The sequence below is a fragment of the Panulirus ornatus genome, chromosome 2, assembly GCF_036320965.1.
Source record: "Panulirus ornatus isolate Po-2019 chromosome 2, ASM3632096v1, whole genome shotgun sequence".
In the NCBI taxonomy this organism is placed as follows: Eukaryota; Metazoa; Arthropoda; class Malacostraca; order Decapoda; family Palinuridae; genus Panulirus; species Panulirus ornatus.
The window spans coordinates 31697342-31718768 of NC_092225.1; the positions used below are offsets into that span (position 1 = coordinate 31697342).

The 21427-nt window shown below is 41.4% G+C and overlaps 1 protein-coding gene across 1 annotated transcript in view; it reads right to left on the reverse strand.

Annotated features, from left to right (window-relative positions):
* LOC139755855 (gem-associated protein 5-like) overlaps positions 1–21427 on the reverse strand; it is a 116242-nt gene that overhangs the window by 63276 nt on the left and 31539 nt on the right. The window contains exons 7-10 of the mRNA XM_071674483.1: positions 21134–21259; positions 13437–13621; positions 11031–11139; positions 372–537 (exon numbers count right to left, since the gene is read on the reverse strand). Coding sequence (XP_071530584.1) covers positions 372–537; positions 11031–11139; positions 13437–13621; positions 21134–21259 — 586 coding nt within the window. The remainder of the gene's footprint in view (positions 1–371; positions 538–11030; positions 11140–13436; positions 13622–21133; positions 21260–21427) is intronic.

Here is a 21427-nt window from a genome sequence, read left to right on the forward strand (position 1 = left end):
TCCCACACCATATATTCTTAATACCTTCCACAGAGCATCTCTATCAACTCTATCATATGCCTTCTCCAGATCCATAAATGCTACATACAAATCCATTTGCTTTTCTAAGTATTTCTCACATACATTCTTCACAGCAAACACCTGATCCACACATCCTCTACCACTTCTGAAACCACACTGCTCTTCCCCAATCTGATGCTCTGTACATGCCTTCACCCTCTCCATCAATACCCTCCCATATAATTTACCAGGAATACTCAACAACTTATACCTCTGTAATTTGAGCACTCACTCTTATCCCCTTTGCCTTTGTACAATAAAGAAAGAAAATAAAATACATATAACAATTGCAACCTTAACTTTTAACTAACCTGTGCGCTGAGGACAGACAGAAGGTGCCCACTCAACCTTATATACTGCCTTCTGATGGTAGTATGCAAAAGTTGTTACACGACCACTAGAAACATCTGTCCATCCCACCTGGCCTGATCCAGTGCCAAAGAGTAATCGACCCTCATGAGCTGGATGCCATGAAAGCTGTTGGAAAAAGTTTTTTTTACCGATGTATTGGTGCACAAAAAAATGAGAAGAAAAGAAAAATCAAAATTACAATACTAAAAAGCCTGTCAAGTTAGTGATAACAAAAACATGAAATTCCTTCACCTCATTAATAGCAAGTATACTAAATGCTTTCACCTACCAAAGCAGGGAAATCTTGAAAAAGAATTTTCCTTTTCTAGTCTTTTTTCTTCCCAAGGCCTTCCATTTCTTTAGTTGCACATGCTGTCTATTTGTCTACCTAGTTGCAATAAATCCATTTCTAATTCTGTATGGCAGAAATGGTGCACAGAACCTCGAAGATTATCCATACACACCAACTTATGCCTAATGTGTTATGTGAAACATGATCATCCACGCCCATATAACTGTGATGTACTTTTATACTTTGCACACTAACCTGAATCTTTAAGTGTGACCAATAGCTCCATCCACCTCACCTCAAACACAAAACGATTTCAATGCATTCAGTCCCAGACCACTTCTTTGGCATCATATGAAGTAAACTTAGCCTTCATCATATTTCACACTACATTTACCCAATTTTTCCACATTCTACCTCTCATCTGACATATATTATGCAAGACCATACCTTTCTAAAAGACTCATCCATGCATCTTTCTGAAACTTTTTCACATCACAATTCCTTCTCATCTTTACTCTTTATCTATTCTCAAAATTTCAATTATCCTAACACAGTTATCTTTCTCTACAAATAGTTGTGTATATACATACACACCCACACATGCACATATACATACCTATACATTTCAATGTCTACAAACATATACATACAGACATGTACATATATACACATGTACATAACTCATACTTGCTGCCTTTATCCATTCCCATAGCCACCCCACAACAAATGAAAAAACAGCACCCCCCTACCCCCCAAGCATGCAATGTAGCACTAGGAAAAGACAACAAAGGCCACATTCAATCACACTCAGTCTCTAGTTGTCATGTGTAATGCACTGAAACCACAGTTCCCTTTCCACATCCAGGCCTCACAAAACTTTCCATGGTTTACCCAAGATGCTTCGCATGCCTTGGTTCAATCCATTGACAGCACGTTGACCATGGTATACCACATCGTTCCAATTCACTCTATTCCTTGCACACCTTTCACCCTCCAGTATGCTCAGGTCCCAATTACTCAAAATTTCTTTCACTCCATCCTTCCACCTCAAATTTCGTCTCCCACTTCTCTTCATTCCCTCCACCTCTGACATATATACCCTCTTTCTCAATCTTTCCTCACTCATTCTCTCCATGTGACCAAACCATTTCAGTGCACCCTCCTGGTTGGTGAGGTTATTTAATGTATGTATGACTCATGGTGAGGTGACTGAGGATTGGCGGAATGCTTGTAAAGTGCCACTGTACAACGGCAAAGGGGTTAAAAGTGAGTGCTCAAATTAAAGAGGTATAAGTTTGTTGAGTATTCCTGGGAAATTATATGGGAAGGTATTGATTGAGAGGGTGAAAGCATATAGAGAGCATCAGATTGGGGAAGGGCAGTGTGGTTTCAGAAGTGGTGGAGGATGTATGGATCAGGTGTTTGCTTTGAAGAATGTATGTGAGAAATACTTAGAAAAGCAAATGGATTTGTATGTAGCATTTATGGATCTGGAGAGGGCATATGATAGAGTTGATAGAGATGCTCTGTGGAAGGTATTAAGAATATATGGTGTGGGAGGCAAGTTGTTAGAAGCAGTGAAAAGTTTTTATCGAGGATGTAAGGCATGTGTACGTGTAGGAAGAGAGGAAAGTGATTGGTTCTCAGTGAGTGTTGGTTTGCGGCAGGGGTGTGTGATGTCTCTATGGTTGTTTAATTTGTTTATGGATGGGGTTGTTAGGGAGGTGAATGCAAGAGTTTTGGAAAGAGGGGCAAGTGTGCAGTCTGTTGTGGATGAGAGAGCTTGGGGAGTGAGTCAGTTGTTGTTCACTGATGGTACAGCGCTGGTGGCTGATTCGTGTGAGAAACTGCAGAAGCTGGTGACTGAGTTTGGTAAAGTGTGTGAAAGAAGAAAGTTAAGAGTAAATGTGAATAAGAGCAAGGTTATTAGGTACAGTAAGACTGAGGGACAAGTCAATTGGGAGGTAAGTTTGAATGGAGAAACCTGGAGGAAGTGAAGTGTTTTAGAAATCTGGTAGTGGATTTGGGAGCAGATGGACCCATGGAAGCGGAAGTGAATCATAGGGTGGGGGAGGGGGCGAAAGTTCTGGGGGCCTTGAAGAATGTGTGGAAGTCAAGAACATTATCTCGGAAAGCAAAAATGGGTATGTTTGAACGAATAGTGGTTCCAACAATGTTATATGGTTGCGGGGCATGGGCTGTAGATAGAGTTGTGCAGAGGAGGGTGGATGTACTGGAAATGAGATGTTTGAGGACAATGTGTGGTGTGAGGTGGTTTGATCGAGTAAGTAACGTAAGGGTAAGAGAGATGTGTGGAAATAAAAAGAGCGTGGTTGAGAGAGCAGAAGAGGGTGTTTTGAAATGGTTTGGGCACATGGAGAGAATGAGTGAGGAAAGATTGACCAAGAGGATATATGTGTCGGAGGTGGAGGGAACGAGGAGAAGTGGGAGACCAAATTGGAGGTGGAAAGATGGAATGAAAAAGATTTTGTGTGATCGGGGCCTGAACATGCAGAAGGGTGAAAGGAGGGCAAGGAATAGAGTGAATTGGATCGATGTGGTATACCGGGGTTGACGTGCTGTCAGTGGATTGAATCAGGGCATGTGAAGCGTCTGGGGTAAACCATGGAAAGCTGTGTAGGTATGTATATTTGCGTGTGTGGACATATGTATATACATGTGTATGGGGGTGGGTTGGGCCACTTCTTTCGTCTGTTTCCTTGCGCTACCTCACAATCGCGGGAGACAGCGACAAAGCAAAAAAAAAAAATATATATATTTTTTTATATATATATAAAAATATATATATATATATATATATATATATATACATACACACACACACATACACACACATACACATATATATATATATATATATATATATATATACACATTCATATACATCATTTTATTTATTATTATTATTATACTTTGTCGCTGTCTCCCGCGTTTGTGAGGTAGCGCAAGGAAACAGACGAAAGAAATGGCCCAACCCCCCCATACACATGTATATACATACGTCCACACACGCAAATATACATACCTACACAGCTTTCCATGGTTTACCCCAGACGCTTCACATGCCTTGCTTCAATCCACTGACAGCACGTCAACCCCGGTATACCACATCGCTCCAATTCACTCTATTCCTTGCCCTCCTTTCACTCTCCTGCATGTTCAGGCCCCGATCACACAAAATCTTTTTCACTCCATCTTTCCACCTCCAATTTGGTCTCCCTCTTCTCCTTGTTCCCTCCACCTCCGACACATATATCCTCTTGGTCAATCTTTCCTCACTCATCCTCTCCATGTGCCCAAACCACTTCAAAACACCCTCTTCTGCTCTCTCAACCACACTCTTTATATTTCCACACATCTCTCTTACCCTTACGTTACTCACTCGATCAAACCACCTCACACCACACATTGTCCTCAAACATCTCATTTCCAGCACATCCATCCTCCTGCGCACAACTCTATCCATAGCCCACGCCTCGCAACCATACAACATTGTTGGAACCACTATTCCTTCAAACATACCCATTTTTGCTTTCCGAGATAATGTTCTCGACTTCCACACATTCTTCAAGGCCCCCAGGATTTTCGCCCCCTCCCCCACCCTATGATCCACTTCCGCTTCCATGGTTCCATCCGCTGCCAGATCCACTCCCAGATATCTAAAACACTTCACTTCCTCCAGTTTTTCTCCATTCAAACTTACCTCCCAATTGACTTGACCCTCAACCCTACTGTACCTAATAACCTTGCTCTTATTCACATTTACTCTTAACTTTCTTCTTCCACACACTTTTCCAAACTCAGTCACCAGCTTCTGCAGTTTCTCACATGAATCAGCCACCAGCGCTGTATCATCAGCGAACAACAACTGACTCACTTCCCAAGCTCTCTCATCCCCAACAGACTTCATACTTGCCCCTCTTTCCAAAACTCTTGCATTTACCTCCCTAACAACCCCATCCATAAACAAATTAAACAACAATGGAGACATCACACACCCCTGCCGCAAACCTACATTCACTGAGAACCAATCACTTTCCTCTCTTCCTACACGTACACATGCCTTACATCCTCGATAAAAACTTTTCACTGCTTCTAACAACTTTCCTCCCACACCATATATTCTTAATACCTTCCACAGAGCTTCTCTATCAACTCTATCATATGCCTTAGCCAGATCCATAAATGCTACATACAAATCCATTTGCTTTTCTAAGTATTTCTCACATACATTCTTCAAAGCAAACACCTGATCCACACATCCTCTACCACTTCTGAAACCACACTGCTCTTCCCCAATCTGATGCTCTGTACATGCCTTCACCCTCTCAATCAATACCCTCCCATATAATTTACCAGGAATACTCAACAAACTTTTTTTTTTTTTTTTTTATACTTTGTCGCTGTCTCCCGCGTTTGCGAGGTAGCGCAAGGAAACAGACGAAAGAAATGGCCCAACCCCCCCCATACACATGTACATACACACGTCCACACACGCAAATATACATACCTACACAGCTTTCCATGGTTTACCCCGGACGCTTCACATGCCTTGATTCAATCCACTGACAGCACGTCAACCCCTGTATACCACATCGCTCCAATTCACTCTATTCCTTGCCCTCCTTTCACCCTCCTGCATGTTCAGGCCCCGATCACACAAAATCCTTTTCACTCCATCTTTCCACCTCCAATTTGGTCTCCCTCTTCTCCTCGTTCCCTTCACCTCCGACACATATATCCTCTTGGTCAATCTTTCCTCACTCATTCTCTCCATGTGCCCAAACCATTTCAAAACACCCTCTTCTGCTCTCTCAACCACGCTCTTTTTATTTCCACACATCTCTCTTACCCTTACGTTACTTACTCGATCAAACCACCTCACACCACACATTGTCCTCAAACATCTCATTTCCAGCACATCCATCCTCCTGCGCACAACTCTATCCATAGCCCACGCCTCGCAACCATACAACATTGTTGGAACCACTATTCCTTCAAACATACCCATTTTTGCTTTCCGGGATAATGTTCTCGACTTCCACACATTTTTCAAGGCTCCCAAAATTTTCGCCCCCTCCCCCACCCTATGATCCACTTCCGCTTCCATGGTTCCATCCGCTGACAGATCCACTCCCAGATATCTAAAACACTTCACTTCCTCCAGTTTTTCTCCATTCAAACTCACCTCCCAATTGACTTGACCCTCAACCCTACTGTACCTAATAACCTTGCTCTTATTCACATTTACTCTTAACTTTCTTCTTCCACACACTTTACCAAACTCACTCACCAGCTTCTGCAGTTTCTCACATGAATCCGCCACCAGCGCTGTATCATCAGCGAACAACAACTGACTCACTTCCCAAGCTCTCTCCTCCCCAACAGACTTCATACTTGCCCCTCTTTCCAAGACTCTTGCATTCACCTCCCTAACAACCCCATCCATAAACAAATTAAACAACCATGGAGACATCACACACCCCTGCCGCAAACCTACATTCACTGAGAACCAATCACTTTCCTCTCTTCCTACACGTACACACGCCTTACATCCTCGATAAAAACTTTTCACTGCTTCTAACAACTTGCCTCCCACACCATATATTCTTAATACCTTCCACAGAGCATCTCTATCAACTCTATCATATGCCTTCTCCAGATCCATAAATGCACATACAAATCCATTTGCTTTTCTAAGTATTTCTCACATACATTCTTCAAAGCAAACACCTGATCCACACATCCTCTACCACTTCTGAAACCACACTGCTCTTCCCCAATCTGATGCTCTGTACATGCCTTCACCCTCTCAATCAACACCCTCCCATATAATTTACCAGGAATACTCAATAAACTTATACCTCTGTAATTTGAGCACTCACTCTTATCCCCTTTGCCTTTGTACAATGGCACTATGCACGCATTCCGCCAATCCTCAGGCACCTCATCATGAGTCATACATACATTAAATAATCTTACCAACCAGTCAACAATACAGTCACCCCCTTTTTTAATAAATTCCACTGCAATACCATCCAAACCTGCTGCCTTGCCGGCTTTCATCTTCCGCAAAGCTTTTACTACCTCTTCTCTGTTTACCAAATCATTTTCCCTAACCCTCTCACTTTGCACACCACCTCGACCCAAACACCCTATTTCTGCCACTCTGTCATCAGACACATTCAACAAACCTTCAAAATACTCATTCCATCTCCTTCTCACATCACCACTACTTGTTATCACCTCCCCATTTACGCCCTTCACTGAAGTTCCCATTTGCTCCCTTGTCTTACGCACCCTATTTACCTCCTTCCAGAACATCTTTTTATTCTCCCTAAAATTTAATGATAGTCTCTCACCCCAACTCTCATTTGCCCTTTTTTTCACCTCTTGCACCTTTCTCTTGACCTCCTGTCTCTTTCTTTTATACTTCTCCCACTCAATTGCATTTTTTCCCTGCAAAAATCGTCCAAATGCCTCTCTCTTCTCTTTCACTAATACTCTTACTTCTTCATCCCACCACTCACTACCCTTTCTAAACAGCCCACCTCCCACTCTTCTCATGCCACAAGCATCTTTTGCGCAATCCATCACTGATTCCCTAAATACATCCCATTCCTCCCCCACTCCCCTTACTTCCATTGTTCTCACCTTTTTCCATTCTGTACACAGTCTCTCCTGATACTTCTTCACACAGGTCTCCTTCCCAAGCTCACTTACTCTCACCACCTTCTTCACCCCAACACTCACTTTTCTTTTCTGAAAACCCATACTAATCTTCACCTTAGCCTCCACAAGATAATGATCAGACATCCCTCCAGTTGCACCTCTCAGCACATTGACATCCAAAAGTCTCTCTTTCGCACGCCTGTCAATTAACACGTAATCCAATAACGCTCTCTGGCCATCTCTCCTACTTACATAAGTATACTTATGTATATCTCGCTTTTTAAACCAGGTATTCCCAATCATCAGTCCTTTTTCAGCACATAAATCTACAAGCTCTTCACCATTTCCATTTACAACACTGAACACCCCATGCATACCAATTATTCCCTCAACTGTCACATTACTCACCTTTGCATTCAAATCACCCATCACTATAACCCGGTCTCGTGCATCAAAACCGCTAACACACTCATTTAGCTGCTCCCAAAACACTTGCCTCTCATGATCTTTCTTCTCATGCCCAGGTGCATATGCACCAATAATCACCCACCTCTCTCCATCAACTTTCAATTTTACCCATATTAATCGAGAATTTACTTTCTTACATTCTATCACATACTCCCACAACTCCTGTTTCAGGAGTATTGCTACTCCTTCCCTTGCTCTTGTCCTCTCACTAACCCCTGACTTCACTCCCCAGACATTTCCAAACCACTCTTCCCCTTTACCCTTGAGCTTCGTTTCACTCAGAGCCAAAATATCCAGGTTCCTTTCCTCAAACATACTACCTATCTCTCCTTTTTTCACATCTTGGTTACATCCACACACATTTAGGCACCCCACTCTGAGCCTTCGAGGAGGATGAGCACTCCCCGCGTGACTCCTTCTTCTGTTTCCCATTTTAGAAAGTTCATACAAGGAGGGGAGGATTTCCGGCCCCCCGCTCCCGTCCCCTCTAGTCGCTTTCTACGACACGCGAGGAATACGTGGGAAGTATTCTTTCACCCCTATCCCCAGGGATAATATACATATATATACACACACACACACACACACACACACACACACACACACACACGCACACACACACACACACACACACATATATATACATATGAAAAATGTAAGAAACAATTTAGAAAACAAAATTTTAGCTTGAAATGAATGAAAAAATGAACGTCACATAATGGTTCAACCTCTGGCTATGGAAAAGGAAATGTACAATTTATTCACACAAACGTCAATAGCAGTTCTCATCAATTTCACCACTGAATCAATAAGCTTCAATGTCTAAGCTACATTTTTCTCCAACTTCACTATTTTCTTGTCAAAACACCATGCATGAAAAGTATCACTCCAGTAACACAACTATAAACATTCAACATTCAACATATTTAACATTCATCACAAAGATCTGGATGATATCAACAAACTTATACCTCTGTAATCTGAGCACTCACTCTTATCCCCTTTGCCTTTGTACAATGGCACTATGCACGCATTCCGCCAATCCTCAGGCACCTCACCATGAGTCATACATACATTACATAACCTTACCAACCAGTCAACAATACAGTCACCCCCTTTTTTAATAAATTCCACTGCAATACCATCCAAACCTGCTGCCTTGCCGGCTTTCATCTTCCGCAAAGCTTTCACTACCTCTTCTCTCTTTACCAAATCATTTTCCCTAACCCTCTCACTTTGCACACCACCTCGACCAAAACACCCTATATCTGCCACTCTATCATCAAACACATTCAACAAACCTTCAAAATACTCACTCCATCTCCTTCTCACATCACCACTACTTGTTATCACCTCCCCATTTGCGCCCTTCACTGAAGTTCCCATTTGCTCCCTTGTCTTACGCACTTTATTTACTTCCTTCCAGAACATCATGTGTAACATAAAAATATCTAAAATTACTGAAAATATGGAAAAATACTTTCATTAAATTAAAACATATGATGTAAATGCCTTACTTCACCAAATGTTAAGCACCAAAAAACTAAGACAACCAGGACAGACTGATTCTCTTGAAATTACTGAACTTTATCTTGCTTCATCTTCAGCACATCTTCCCAGTAATATGCTAATGTACAAGAAACATTATACATAGTTAAAATCTCTCATTACACTTGCAATATTTAACATTCATCACAAAGATCTGGATGATATCTATTGATATTTATTTCATTCTATCAGTGGTATTTTCTGTGGCAATATCTATATTATATTATATATCAACTGACTGTCATATTTCTCTCGTGTCTCCCCTGATGTGATTATTACACGAAAGTGCACTTGGAAACTTAACTTGTTTCATTTTCCCCATGGACTCTTAGGAAGTTCCCAGAGACACATCAGAACTAGGGTAAGTATTACCTTATGCATGGTAACTGTGCACACCACACATATTTTCTTTTTATTACTAAAGGCTTTCAGTGAACCCCCAAGTTTGCTCCCTTGTAAATCCCTGCTCTCAAAGTCAGCTTTCCCACCACCACCAACCTGAGCAAGTTTTATATCCAAACAAAACTCATTCAAAGCTTCCAATTCTTCACCAATTAAACTATTACACTGTGACAACCCACCTCCATCAAAAACTAAAGTTTAAAATTACTAACATTCTCTTTCAGCATCCTCCTCTGACTCTAAATAAGGTGAAGCTGATGAAAGAATAATATGAACTTTTGGAAACAGCTGTCAAGGGAGTTTATGGCCTGGTTGATGAAAGATGGTAGGTGGTAAGCAGCCATCGACCATGGAGGTATGTTAATAGTGCCAACTGCCTGGGTATCGGGAGGGTTAGTGACCCCTGCATGGTGAGCCAGCACTTCAGTAATTGTCAGGTAGCACTCCTATGACCCAGGTAGCTGTCTTTCCTTTCTGCCTCACCCACATGTGGACAACAAACATTCTGTCCACAAATAAACAAAATCTCCTTGTGATACATAGCACTTGACAAAACTTAACTCACACAGCTCATTCTTAGTAACTCTAGATTTTCCAGCAATCAGCACTATATGCTAGCCCTGCCTTTTGACAAAATGTTGAGAGAAACAGATAAATGTAGTAAGTAGAAGCATTTAGGCAGGAGCATTAGGTTGAAACATTAGGTAGAAATAGTAAGTACAAACATTAGGTAGGAGCATTAGGTGATAGTAGTGAGTAGGAACAATAGGTAAGGGCCTCAGCAAACACTGCACTAGAGTAGCCCTCTGCCAGTGGCCTGTTAAGGGCAAGGCACAAAAGGTTAGGAAGCTGCACTGGAGTTCACTGGCTATGGAGACTCTACTGCCATGGCCACCCCTTTCAGGGAGTTCTAATGAGAATGGGCACCAGAGTTATATACAGACTGTAACTACAGGGAAGAAGTGCATGGTAGTGTTGGTATCATATAATTTTCCAAAGAATTTTTATCACCAAGAACAAACATACAATGAAAACAACCAAGGAATAATTAGGATGATACATGAAGCAGTGAAACATGTACTTCTCAGAAATGATAATGTTCTGATAATGGGTGATTTTAATCATAAAGTTTATAGATACACCAGAGGAATTTTGATTCTCATAAGCCAATTGATCAACTACCTATAATGTAACAAATAAATCAAAGAGAACTTACAGATAAAATCTTTCCTTTGATGTTCTGCCACACAACCTGAGTGTGCAAAGGAAGTTTACCTCCCAAATTCAGAAGTCTAATATTGTTCTCCTGTGAACCAATGGCAAGCCTGGGGAAGAAATAATAATGAAACTGACATAATTTCAATCAGAATTGAAGATTATAGAATGAAAATATGTAAAAAGACTGGTAGATATCTCCTGAACCATTAAGATGAAATATCTGAAAAACAGGAAGTAAACAAACTTAGCAAAAATAAATGAAATCAACGTCACTAAAATTTCCTAATTAATAAACTCAGTTTATTCATATTGGTGCATGGCCATTAAAACATAATACAATAATATCTTAAAATATGATAGATTAATCCAGATTTTAACAAAACCTGGAAAAGATGAAATTAAAAAAATCATTAAAAATCCTTTGCTGAATTCATAAATCTTGAAGCCCAGTATAAATACCATCCTAAGGCTCTGGGAAGACATCTTCAAAAGACTAAAAAGATCCTTCAACACCAGAAGTATTAGCAAAAACACAACTAACTCAATTTCCTGTGCTGCACATGTCCTCTAGCATCCTGGTTTGCAATAAAAAAAAGATCATCGTGATACATCACAAAAAAAGGTGACTTTTGAAGAATGAAAAACTCTTTCTTCCCTAGGATGTCCCATAAGAGTCCTAGGAATTAAATTCCTCTAACCCCCACCTTCTGGTGTGCTTTACACCTCTAATCTTTAACTAACCACTTTAGCTATATTTACCATGATGGAATGGCAGATGTAGGGTGTCTGGGTCAAGGTGGTGTGCAAAGTGAGTTTTGTAATATGTTCTGTCAGTGCAGTGTGGTATTGGAGGTTACAGGATCTATGAGTGAAGGTTGTTGAAATGTGAAGCATGAGTAAGGTTTTTATTTCTACTTGGGAGTCAGTGGTTATATTTGGACTGGTGTGGATGGGGAAGGGTCTAGTGTTTTGCAGAGAAAAGAATGCCAAGCGTACTGAGGTGATATCATATGAGAAGGAAATTTGTTCTTTGTGCAGATAAAGAGAGTTTGTGGTTCTTCGGAGTCCAGTGACTGATCTGAGTGCTCTATTTTAAGTGATTTGCAGCTTTGTTATATCTGCTTTTGAGAGGGTGGATGCCCAGGCATGTGAGACATTATTAGAGTGATGCAGATGAACTGTGATGGCAGTTAGTGTTCTGAGGGCATTTGGTTTGCATGTTACTTTCATGCTGATTTTCTTTGGTGCAATGGATAAATGTTATGTGTGTATGTTTCATGTGATGCCTAGAATTGTTGGTGTTTTGCCGAGTGGGAATGACTATCCAGAAAAAAGCGACTGTAAGGTGTAGGTTGGATACATGCCTGTCTGTAGTTAAAATGGTGATAGAAGACTTTTGCAGGGATGCATTCATTCTGTTCTGTGTGAGCTATTTTTTCTCAATGAATCAAGCACAGCTGCATGTTTGTTTTTGCTTCTGTAATATTAGGGTATTGTGATGCGATTGTAAGGTTGTCTGCACATGAGAGGACCTTCATACTGCAGTTTGCTAATGGTAATGGGAGGTCGTGTAGAATGAAACTAAAGGGGGTTGAAGAAAGAACTGCTCCTACATACAAACCTTCCTTTCCTTCCCCAGGATCCCCTTCTATGGAGCTCTCAAACATTCCAGATCCAGGACCTTCTACCTGAACTGTTAAAATTACACTATGTTCTTATAAATATTCTCATGTATATTCAAATTGGAGGTGGAAAGATGGAGTGAAAAAGATTTTGAGTGATCAGGGCCTGAACATGTAGGAGGGTGAAAGGCGTGCAAGGAATAGAGTGAATTGGAATGATGTGGTATAACAGGGTCGACGTGGTGTCAATGGATTGAACCAGGGCATGTGAAGCATCTGGGGTAAACCATGGAAAGTTCTGTGGGGCCTGGATGTGGAAAGGGAGTTGTGGTTTCGGTGCATTATTACTTGACAGCTAGAGACTGAGTGTGAACGAATATGGCCTTTGTTGTCTTCTCCTAGTGCTACCTCGCACACATGAGGGGGAAGGGGGTTGTTATTTCATGTGTGGCAAGATGGCGATGTGAATGAATAAAGGCAGACAGTATGAATTATGTACATGTGTATATATGTATATGTCTGTGTGTGTATATATATGTATACGTTGAGATGTATAAGTATGTATATTTGCGTGTGTGGACGTGTATGTATATACATGTGTATGTGGGTGGGTTGGGCCATTCTTTCATCTGTTTCCTTGCGCTACCTCACTAACGCGGGAGACAGCGACAAAGCAAAATAAATAATAATATTCAGCTGCTCCTGGTTTCAAGTTATCAGAGAAGTTTAGTGAAACGCAAATAGTTTATCCTATAAACAATACTGTTACATCTCTGACAAACCTTTTGACATCCTGTGGACAAAAGGAGAGGGTGGTGGCACAAGCACCAAGTGTAGACAACTGGAACAGGTGGGTGGAGTTGACCAAGTGAAAGCCATGCAGGAAACGATCTTGGCCACTGGTTACTGCCACATCCCCTATCACCACAAGGTTGTAGATGGCCCGGTTGTGAAGATGATGTAATAACTAGTAATAAGATGTAATACAGTTAGGTTGTGAAGATGATGTAATAACTAGTAATAAGATATAATACAGTTAAACACAACTAAAGTATTAAATAACTTACAGGAATACAAAAAAAAAATCTATCTATAAATCTGTTCCTAATTCCATGCAGTGGACCAGGTATACAGATCCTCTCAAATCACTTAAACACAACCTCAACCCAAGTCCAATGTGTTTAAGTGAAAGCTGAACTTCCATACTTGTTCAGGCACTTCCTAAATTTTCACTATTGGTTTGACGCATGAAGCCATTGTCTCTATTAAGTCCAGATATAACATTTCCATTCCAGTGAGTTGCAAATCATTCCCCAGGCATCTTTATCTGGCATCACAGTACTGTACTAACTACACCATAATCAACACCTAAATACCTCCCCCTCCACATACCCCTACAGATATAGTCACTAACTGCAAAACTTGACTGGTATACCCATCACTTATCTCTGTGGAGATTTCAAAATCCACCATCCAACATGGCACAGCACTCACCCCTAAGATCTCCAAAGTGAACTGCCCAAAAGCCTACTATAATCTCTCAATAACTTCAACTTATTCAACCAGCCAAACAGACTTGCAACCCTTCACCTCCCGCAGCCAACTTCACTACACATCATATTCTCATTAGCCCTATTCACATGGACAGCCAGCAGCACACCAAGAGCTGTCCTCTGACCAACTGCTTATAATGATAACAGTACACACAACCATCAAAATAACTTTCATAAACTAAAGGAAAGCAGACCAGTCAGTCTTCATACAGTACATGGATACTAAGGTCCTAAACTTCAATATAAGTGAATTCCCACTCCTAGATCATGCACTCTCACACCTCATCAACATCTCTAAGAAAATCCCTCCAAATCATCCAATGCCCCCTCCTCCAACCATTGCAAATCATTTCTATTCTAAGTATCCAGACTATGAAAAATGGATACAAAACAGATCATACTCTCATCCACTTAACATGATTTCAAGACCAACCATTACAAAAACATGCTACACACTAACCTCATAGCATATCCTAGACTAGTACACCCAAACACAACCCCCTTACACTCACCACTTGTAGCAATAGACATCAATAAAGCATCTGACCCATCCTCACAAAAATTACTTGACATCACCTTCCACGACAATAACAAAAAGTGGTTAGCCAATTTCATAGCCATCCACCATTCCAAAGTCACTCACACTGGCTTCATCTCTAAAGCACTTAACTCTGCAATGGGGTGACCCAAGGAGCAGTTCTTTCTCTAACCCTCCTCAATCTCTTCACACATGACCTCCCATTACCTCTAGCAAACCACATAAAGGTCTTTGCATATGCAGACAACCTCACAATCACATCACAACACCCTGACACCACAACAGCAACAAATGGCATTACATTACAAAACTGGAATAATGACTCACCCAGAAGAGACCATCTGCATATGTACAAAAGTCTTCAATCATCCTTTTAACCCCACACAGACATGAATCCAGCTTACATCCTACAGTCCCTCAGAAAGGATAATCATTCCCAAGGAAAAAAAACACCAATCATTCTACGTATCACATATGACTCACACATGACACTCAGTTCCCACACCAATAAGATTGCCAAACAACCAACTGACAAACTAAGTGCCCTCAGAACACAAACTCAACATGCTTGGCACTCATTCCTATGCAACAGCGCAAGACCCCTCCCACCCAAGCCACTCCATAACTAACCATACCAACCCCCAAGTAGAAATGAAACTATATGATGGAAATAGTAACCATAGGGAAGAAGAGCATATTGGCATGTATCTATCTATACCTCTGATGCTAATTCACTCTGGGTACTCCCATCAAAGGCATGGCTATGGCAAAAGTCTTCACTTATCCCTGTCCTTACATGCCTCCTTGACATGTACCATTCCAGGCATACTTCCCCCATTTCTCTCCCTCCAGTACTTTTCCACTCTATTTTCTCATGTCACAAGTGATCTTCACACACCAATCCCTTTAATTATACTATCATACACTCCTTATTAACTCCCCATCTAGCATTCTTTCAACATGCCCAAACCACCTCAAAGTAATACGTTTCACTAACTCTACCATGCCAGAATTCATTCCATTTGCTTTCCCTACTATATGAACTCTCTCATATACCCCCTCATTACTTTCTTCATTCCATCTAGTCATCCCATATGCTCCTCTCATTTAACTCATTCACACAGTCTAGATTCTTGACATCTGTAACTCAACCCATGTCCATGATTCAGCTGCATGGGTCAGGGTGGGGAGGACTATGCTGTCCCTTATATCTTTCTCCATTTCCATACCTACAACTCTAATCTTCATTACTCTACTATGGAACCCAATGACTCTTTTGCCTTGTACTGTTTTCTCCCATATCTCTCCTTCCATGTTGCCAAATTTATCTTTCACAATCTTTCTCCCCCTAACTATATCTATAACACAGCTCAGTATATCTTCTCTCACTCTATAAGGTTTTGCAAAACCTATACTTTCACTTTGTTTCCTTTCAAATACTACTGCTTTCTTTAACTCACATTTACACACATCAAACGCTTGCAACCTTCTGCAATTCCTCTTCACTCTCAGCAAACAACACATGATCATTTGCTAATAAGCTTGTCAGTAGCCACCAAACCTCACCCACACTCCATCTCTATACCCCTTTTCCCTTGTTTTGCTTTCATCTCTCTCTCTCTCTCTCTCTCTCTCTCTCTCTCTCTCTCTCTCTCTCTCTCTCTCTCTCTCTCTCTCTCTCTCTCTCTCTATGCACTGTGGTTTCGGTGCATTACACATGACAGCTAGAGACTGAATGTAAACGAATTTGGCCTTTTTGTCTTTTCTTAGTGCTACCTCTCAGGGTGGGGTATGCTATTTCATGTGTGGCGGGGTGGAAGGTGTTTGCTGTGAATGTTTGAGAGAAATACTTAGAAAAACAAATAGATTTGTATGCAGCATTTATGGATCTGGAGAGGGCATGTGATAGAGTTGATAGAGATGCTTTGTGGAAGGTATTAAGAGTATATGGCGTGGGAGGCAAGTTGCTAGAAGCAGTGAAAAGTTTTTATTGAGGACGTAAGGCATGTGTATGAGTAGGGAGAGAGGAAAGTGATTGGTTCCCAGTGAATATTGGTTTGCGGTAGGGGTGCGTAATTTCTCCATGGATGATCAATTTGTTTATGGATGGGGTTGTTAGGGAGGTGAATGCAAGAGTTTTGGAGAGAGGGGCAAGTATACAGTCTGTTATGGATGAGAGGGCTTGGGAAGTGGGTCAGTTGCTGTTCACAGATGATACACCGCTGGTGGCTCATTCAGGTGAGAAACTCCAGACGTTGGTGACTGAGTTTGGTAAAGTGTGTGAAAGAAGAAAGGTGAGAGTAAATGTGAATAAGGACAAGGTTATTAGGTTCAGTAGGGTTGAGGGACAAGTTAAATGGGAGGTAAGTTTGAATGGAGAAAAAATGGAGGAAGTGAAGTGTTTTAGACAACTGGGAATGGATTTAGCAGCGGATGGAAGTGGAAGTGAGTCACAGGGTGGGGGAGGTGGCGAAGGTTTTGGGAGCACTGAAGAATGTGTGGAAGGCGAGGACGTTATCTCGGAGAGCAAAAAAGGGTATGTTTGAAGGAATAGTGGTTCCAACAATGTTATATGGTTGCGAAGCATGGGCTATGGATAGGGTTGTGTGGAGGAGGGTGGATGTATTGGAAATGAGATATTTGAGGACAATATGTGGTGTGAGGTGGTTTGATCGAGTAAGTAATGAAAGGGTAAGAGAGATGTGAGATAATGAAAAGAGTGTGGTTGACAGAGCAGAAAAGGATGTATTGAAATGGTTTGGTCACATAGAGAGAATGAGTGAGGAAAGATTGACAAAGAGGATATATGTGTCAGAGGTAGAGGGAACGAGGAAAAGTGGGAGACCAAATAGGAGGTGGAAGGATGGAGTGAAAAAGATTTTGAGCGATCGGGGCCTGAACATATAGGAGGGTGAAAGGCATGTAAGGAATAGAGTGAATTGGAACAATGTGGTATACCAGGGTCGACGTACTGTCAATGGATTGAACCAGGGCACTTGAGGCTTCTGGGGTAAACCATGGAAAGTTTCATGAGGCCTGGATGTGGAAAGGAAGCTGTGGTTTCGGTGCATTACACATGACAGCTAGAGACAGTATGAACGAATGTGGCCTTTGTTGTCTTTTCCTAGCGTTACCTTGCACACGTGGGGGGGGAGGGGGCAAAAGTTCTGGGAGTGCTGAAAAATGTGCGGAAGGCAAGAACGTTATCCGAGAGCAAAAATGGGTATGTTTGAAGGAATAGTGGTTCCAACAATGTTATATGGTTGCAAGGCATGGGCTATAGATAGGGTTGTGCGGAGGAGGGTGGATGTGTTGGAAATGAGATGTCTGAGGACAATATGTGGTGTGAGGTGGTTTGATTGAGTAAGTAATGAAAGGGTAAGAGATATGCATCGTAATAAAAAGAGTGTGGTTGAGAGAGCAGAAGAGGGTGTTTTGAAATGGTTTGGTCACATGGAGAGAATGAGTGAGGAAAGATTGACAAACAGGATATTGTGTCAGAGGTGGAGGGAACGAGAAGTGGGAGACCATATTGGAGGTGGAAGGATGGAGTGAAAAAGATTTTAAGCAACTGAGGCTTGAACATGCAGGAGGAAGAAAGGCGTGCAAGGAATAGAGCGAACTGGAACAATGTGGTATATGGGGGTTGATATGCTGTCAATGGATTGAACCAGGGCATATGAAGCATCTGGGGTAAACCATGGAAAGTTTGGTGGGGCCTGGATGTGGAAAGGGAGCTGTGGTTTCGGCACATTATACATGACAGCTACAGATTGAGTGTGAATGAAGGGGGCCTTGGTTGTCTTTTCCTAATGCTACCTCATGTACGTGCGGGGGGAGTGGGTTGTCATTTCATGTGCAACAGGGTGGCGACGGGAATGAATATAGGCAGCAAGTATGAATTATGTACATGTGTATATATGTATATGTCTGTGTATGTATATATCGGTATACCCTGAGATGTATATGTATGTATATGTGCGTGTGGACGTGTAAGTATATACACGTGTATGTGGGTGGGTTGGGCCATTCTTTCATCTGTTTCCTTGCGCTAACTCACTAATGCAAGAGACAGTGACAAAGTATAACAAATGAATATATATATATTTAGAGGTATAAGTTTGTTGAGTATTCCTGGGAAATTATATGGGAGGGTATTCACTGTGAGGGTGAATGCATGTACAGAGCATCAGATTGGGGAAGAGCAGTGTGATTTCAGAAGTGGTAGAGGATGTGTGGATCAGGTGTTTGCTTTGAGGAATGTACGTGGGAAATACTTAGAAAAGCAAATGGATTTGTATGTAGCATTTATGGATCTGGAGAAGGCACATGATAGAGTTGATAGAGATGCTCTGTGGAAGGTATTAAGAATACATGGTGTGGGAGGCAAGTTGATAGAAGCAGTTAAAAGTTTTTACTGAGGATGTAAGGCATGTGTATATGTAGAAAGAGAGGAAAGTGATCGGTTCTCAGTGAATGTCAGTTTGCGGCAGGGGTGCGTGATGTCTCCATGGTTGTTTAATTTGTTTATGGAGGGGGTTGTTAGGGAGGTGAATGCAAGAGTTTTGGAAAGAGGGGCAAGTATGCAGTCTGTTGTGGATGAGAGAGATTGGGAAGTGAGCCAGTTGTTGTTCACTGATGATTCAGCACTGGTGGCTGATTCGGGTGAGAAACTCCAGAAGCTGGTGACCGAGTTTGGTAAAGTGTGTGAAAGAAGAAAGCTGAGAGTAAATGTGAATTAGAGCAAGGTTATCAGGTACAGTAGGGTTGAGGGACAAGTCAACTGGGAGGTAAGTTTGAATGGAGAAAAACTGGAGGAAGTGAAGTGCTTTTGATAGCTGGGAGTGGATTTGGCAGCGGATGAAACCATGGAAGCGGAAGTGAATCATAGGGTGGGGGAGGGGACGAAAGTTCTGGGAGCATTGAAGAATGTGTGGAAGTTGAGAACGTTATCTTGGAAAGCAAAGATGGGTATGTTTGAAGGAATAGTGGTTCCAACAATGTTATATGGTTGCTAGGCGTGGGCTATAGATAGAGTTGTGCAGAAGAGGGTGGATGTGCTGGAAATGAGATGTTTGAGGACAATATGTGGTGTGAGGTGGTTTGATCGAGTAACGAGTAAGTAATGAAAGGGTAAGAGAGATGTGTGGAAATAAAAAGAGTGTGGTTGAGAGAGCAGAAGAGGGTGTTTTGAAATGGTTTGGTCACATGGAGAGAATAAGTGAGGAAAGACTGACAAAGAGGATATATGAGTCAGAGGTGGAGGGAATGGGGAGAAGTGGGAGACCAAATTGGAGGTGGAAAGATGGAGTGAAAAAGATTTTGAGTGATCGGGGCCTGAACATGCAGGAGGGTGAAAGGCATGCAAGGAAAAGAGTGAATTGGAACAATGTGGTATACCGGGGTCGACGTGCTGTCAGTGGATTGAACCAGGGCATGTGAAGCGTCTAGGGTAAACCATGGAAAGTTTTGTGGGGCTTGGATGTGGAAAGGGAGCTGTGGTTTCGGTGCATTATACATTACAGCTATAGACTGAGTGTGAATGAATGCGGCCTTTGTTGTCTTTTCCTAGCACTACCTCGCGCACATGCAGGGGGAGGGGGTTGTCATTTCATGTGTGGCAAGGTGGCGACAGGAATGAATAAGGGCAGACAGTATGAATTATGTATATGTGTACATATGTATATGTCTGTGTGTGTATATATATGTATACGTTGAGATGTATAGGTACGTATATGTGTGTGTGTGGATGAGTATGTATATACATGTGTATGTGGGTGGGTTGGGCCATTCTTTTGTCTGTTTCCTTGCGCTACCTCACTAATGCGGGAGACAGCGACAAAGTATAATAAATCAATAAATAAAAAAATATATATGTATATTCCTGACTCCACATGCTTACCAAATGGCGTCCTAACTACATCTCTTCGTTGTATATCAACTGACTGCTTTATTTCTCCCTTGTGTCTCCCATGATGATGTGATTATTACATGGATGTGCACTTGGGAACTTATCATGTTTCATTTTCCCTGTGGACTCACAGGAATGTACTTGATCACATGCAAAATTGTGATCCTTTTCAACATGTATGTATATGTATGTATATGTTGAAATGTATAGGTATGTATATGTGCGTGTGTGGGCGTTTATACATACATGTGTATGTTGGTGGGTTGGGCCATTCTTTCATCTGTTTCCTTGCACTACCTTGCTTATGCGTAGACGGCGATTAAGTATAATAAATGTATTTAACTGTATTTTCTTAAGTCATCAATAATGCTCAATTTTAAATCTACCCATCTAGATATGTATTGTACTTTACATACTTCTTTTTACTATCTTCCACTACATGAAAGTACTTATTTGGTACAAAATAATTAATCTGACCTTGGATATCGACCCTCCAGGCCAAAATGTCCACTGGAGTAGTTCTCCTCTAATACTTGATGATAGCAGCTCCCCATTATGCCAAGCCAAAGCAATGTGCTGTTTTCCTTGGATCTTGTCCTTACCCTGTTAAGCATAATGAAACAAAATATAAAGCACAATCATCACTGTGTTATTCATTATGGTACATACGGTTTTATAAATACTTTAAATACAGGACTTACAACCTTATGGTATCATAAGCCCTCAAGCCAACACATGATTATGAATTCTGTTGTGCTATCTTTCTTAGTT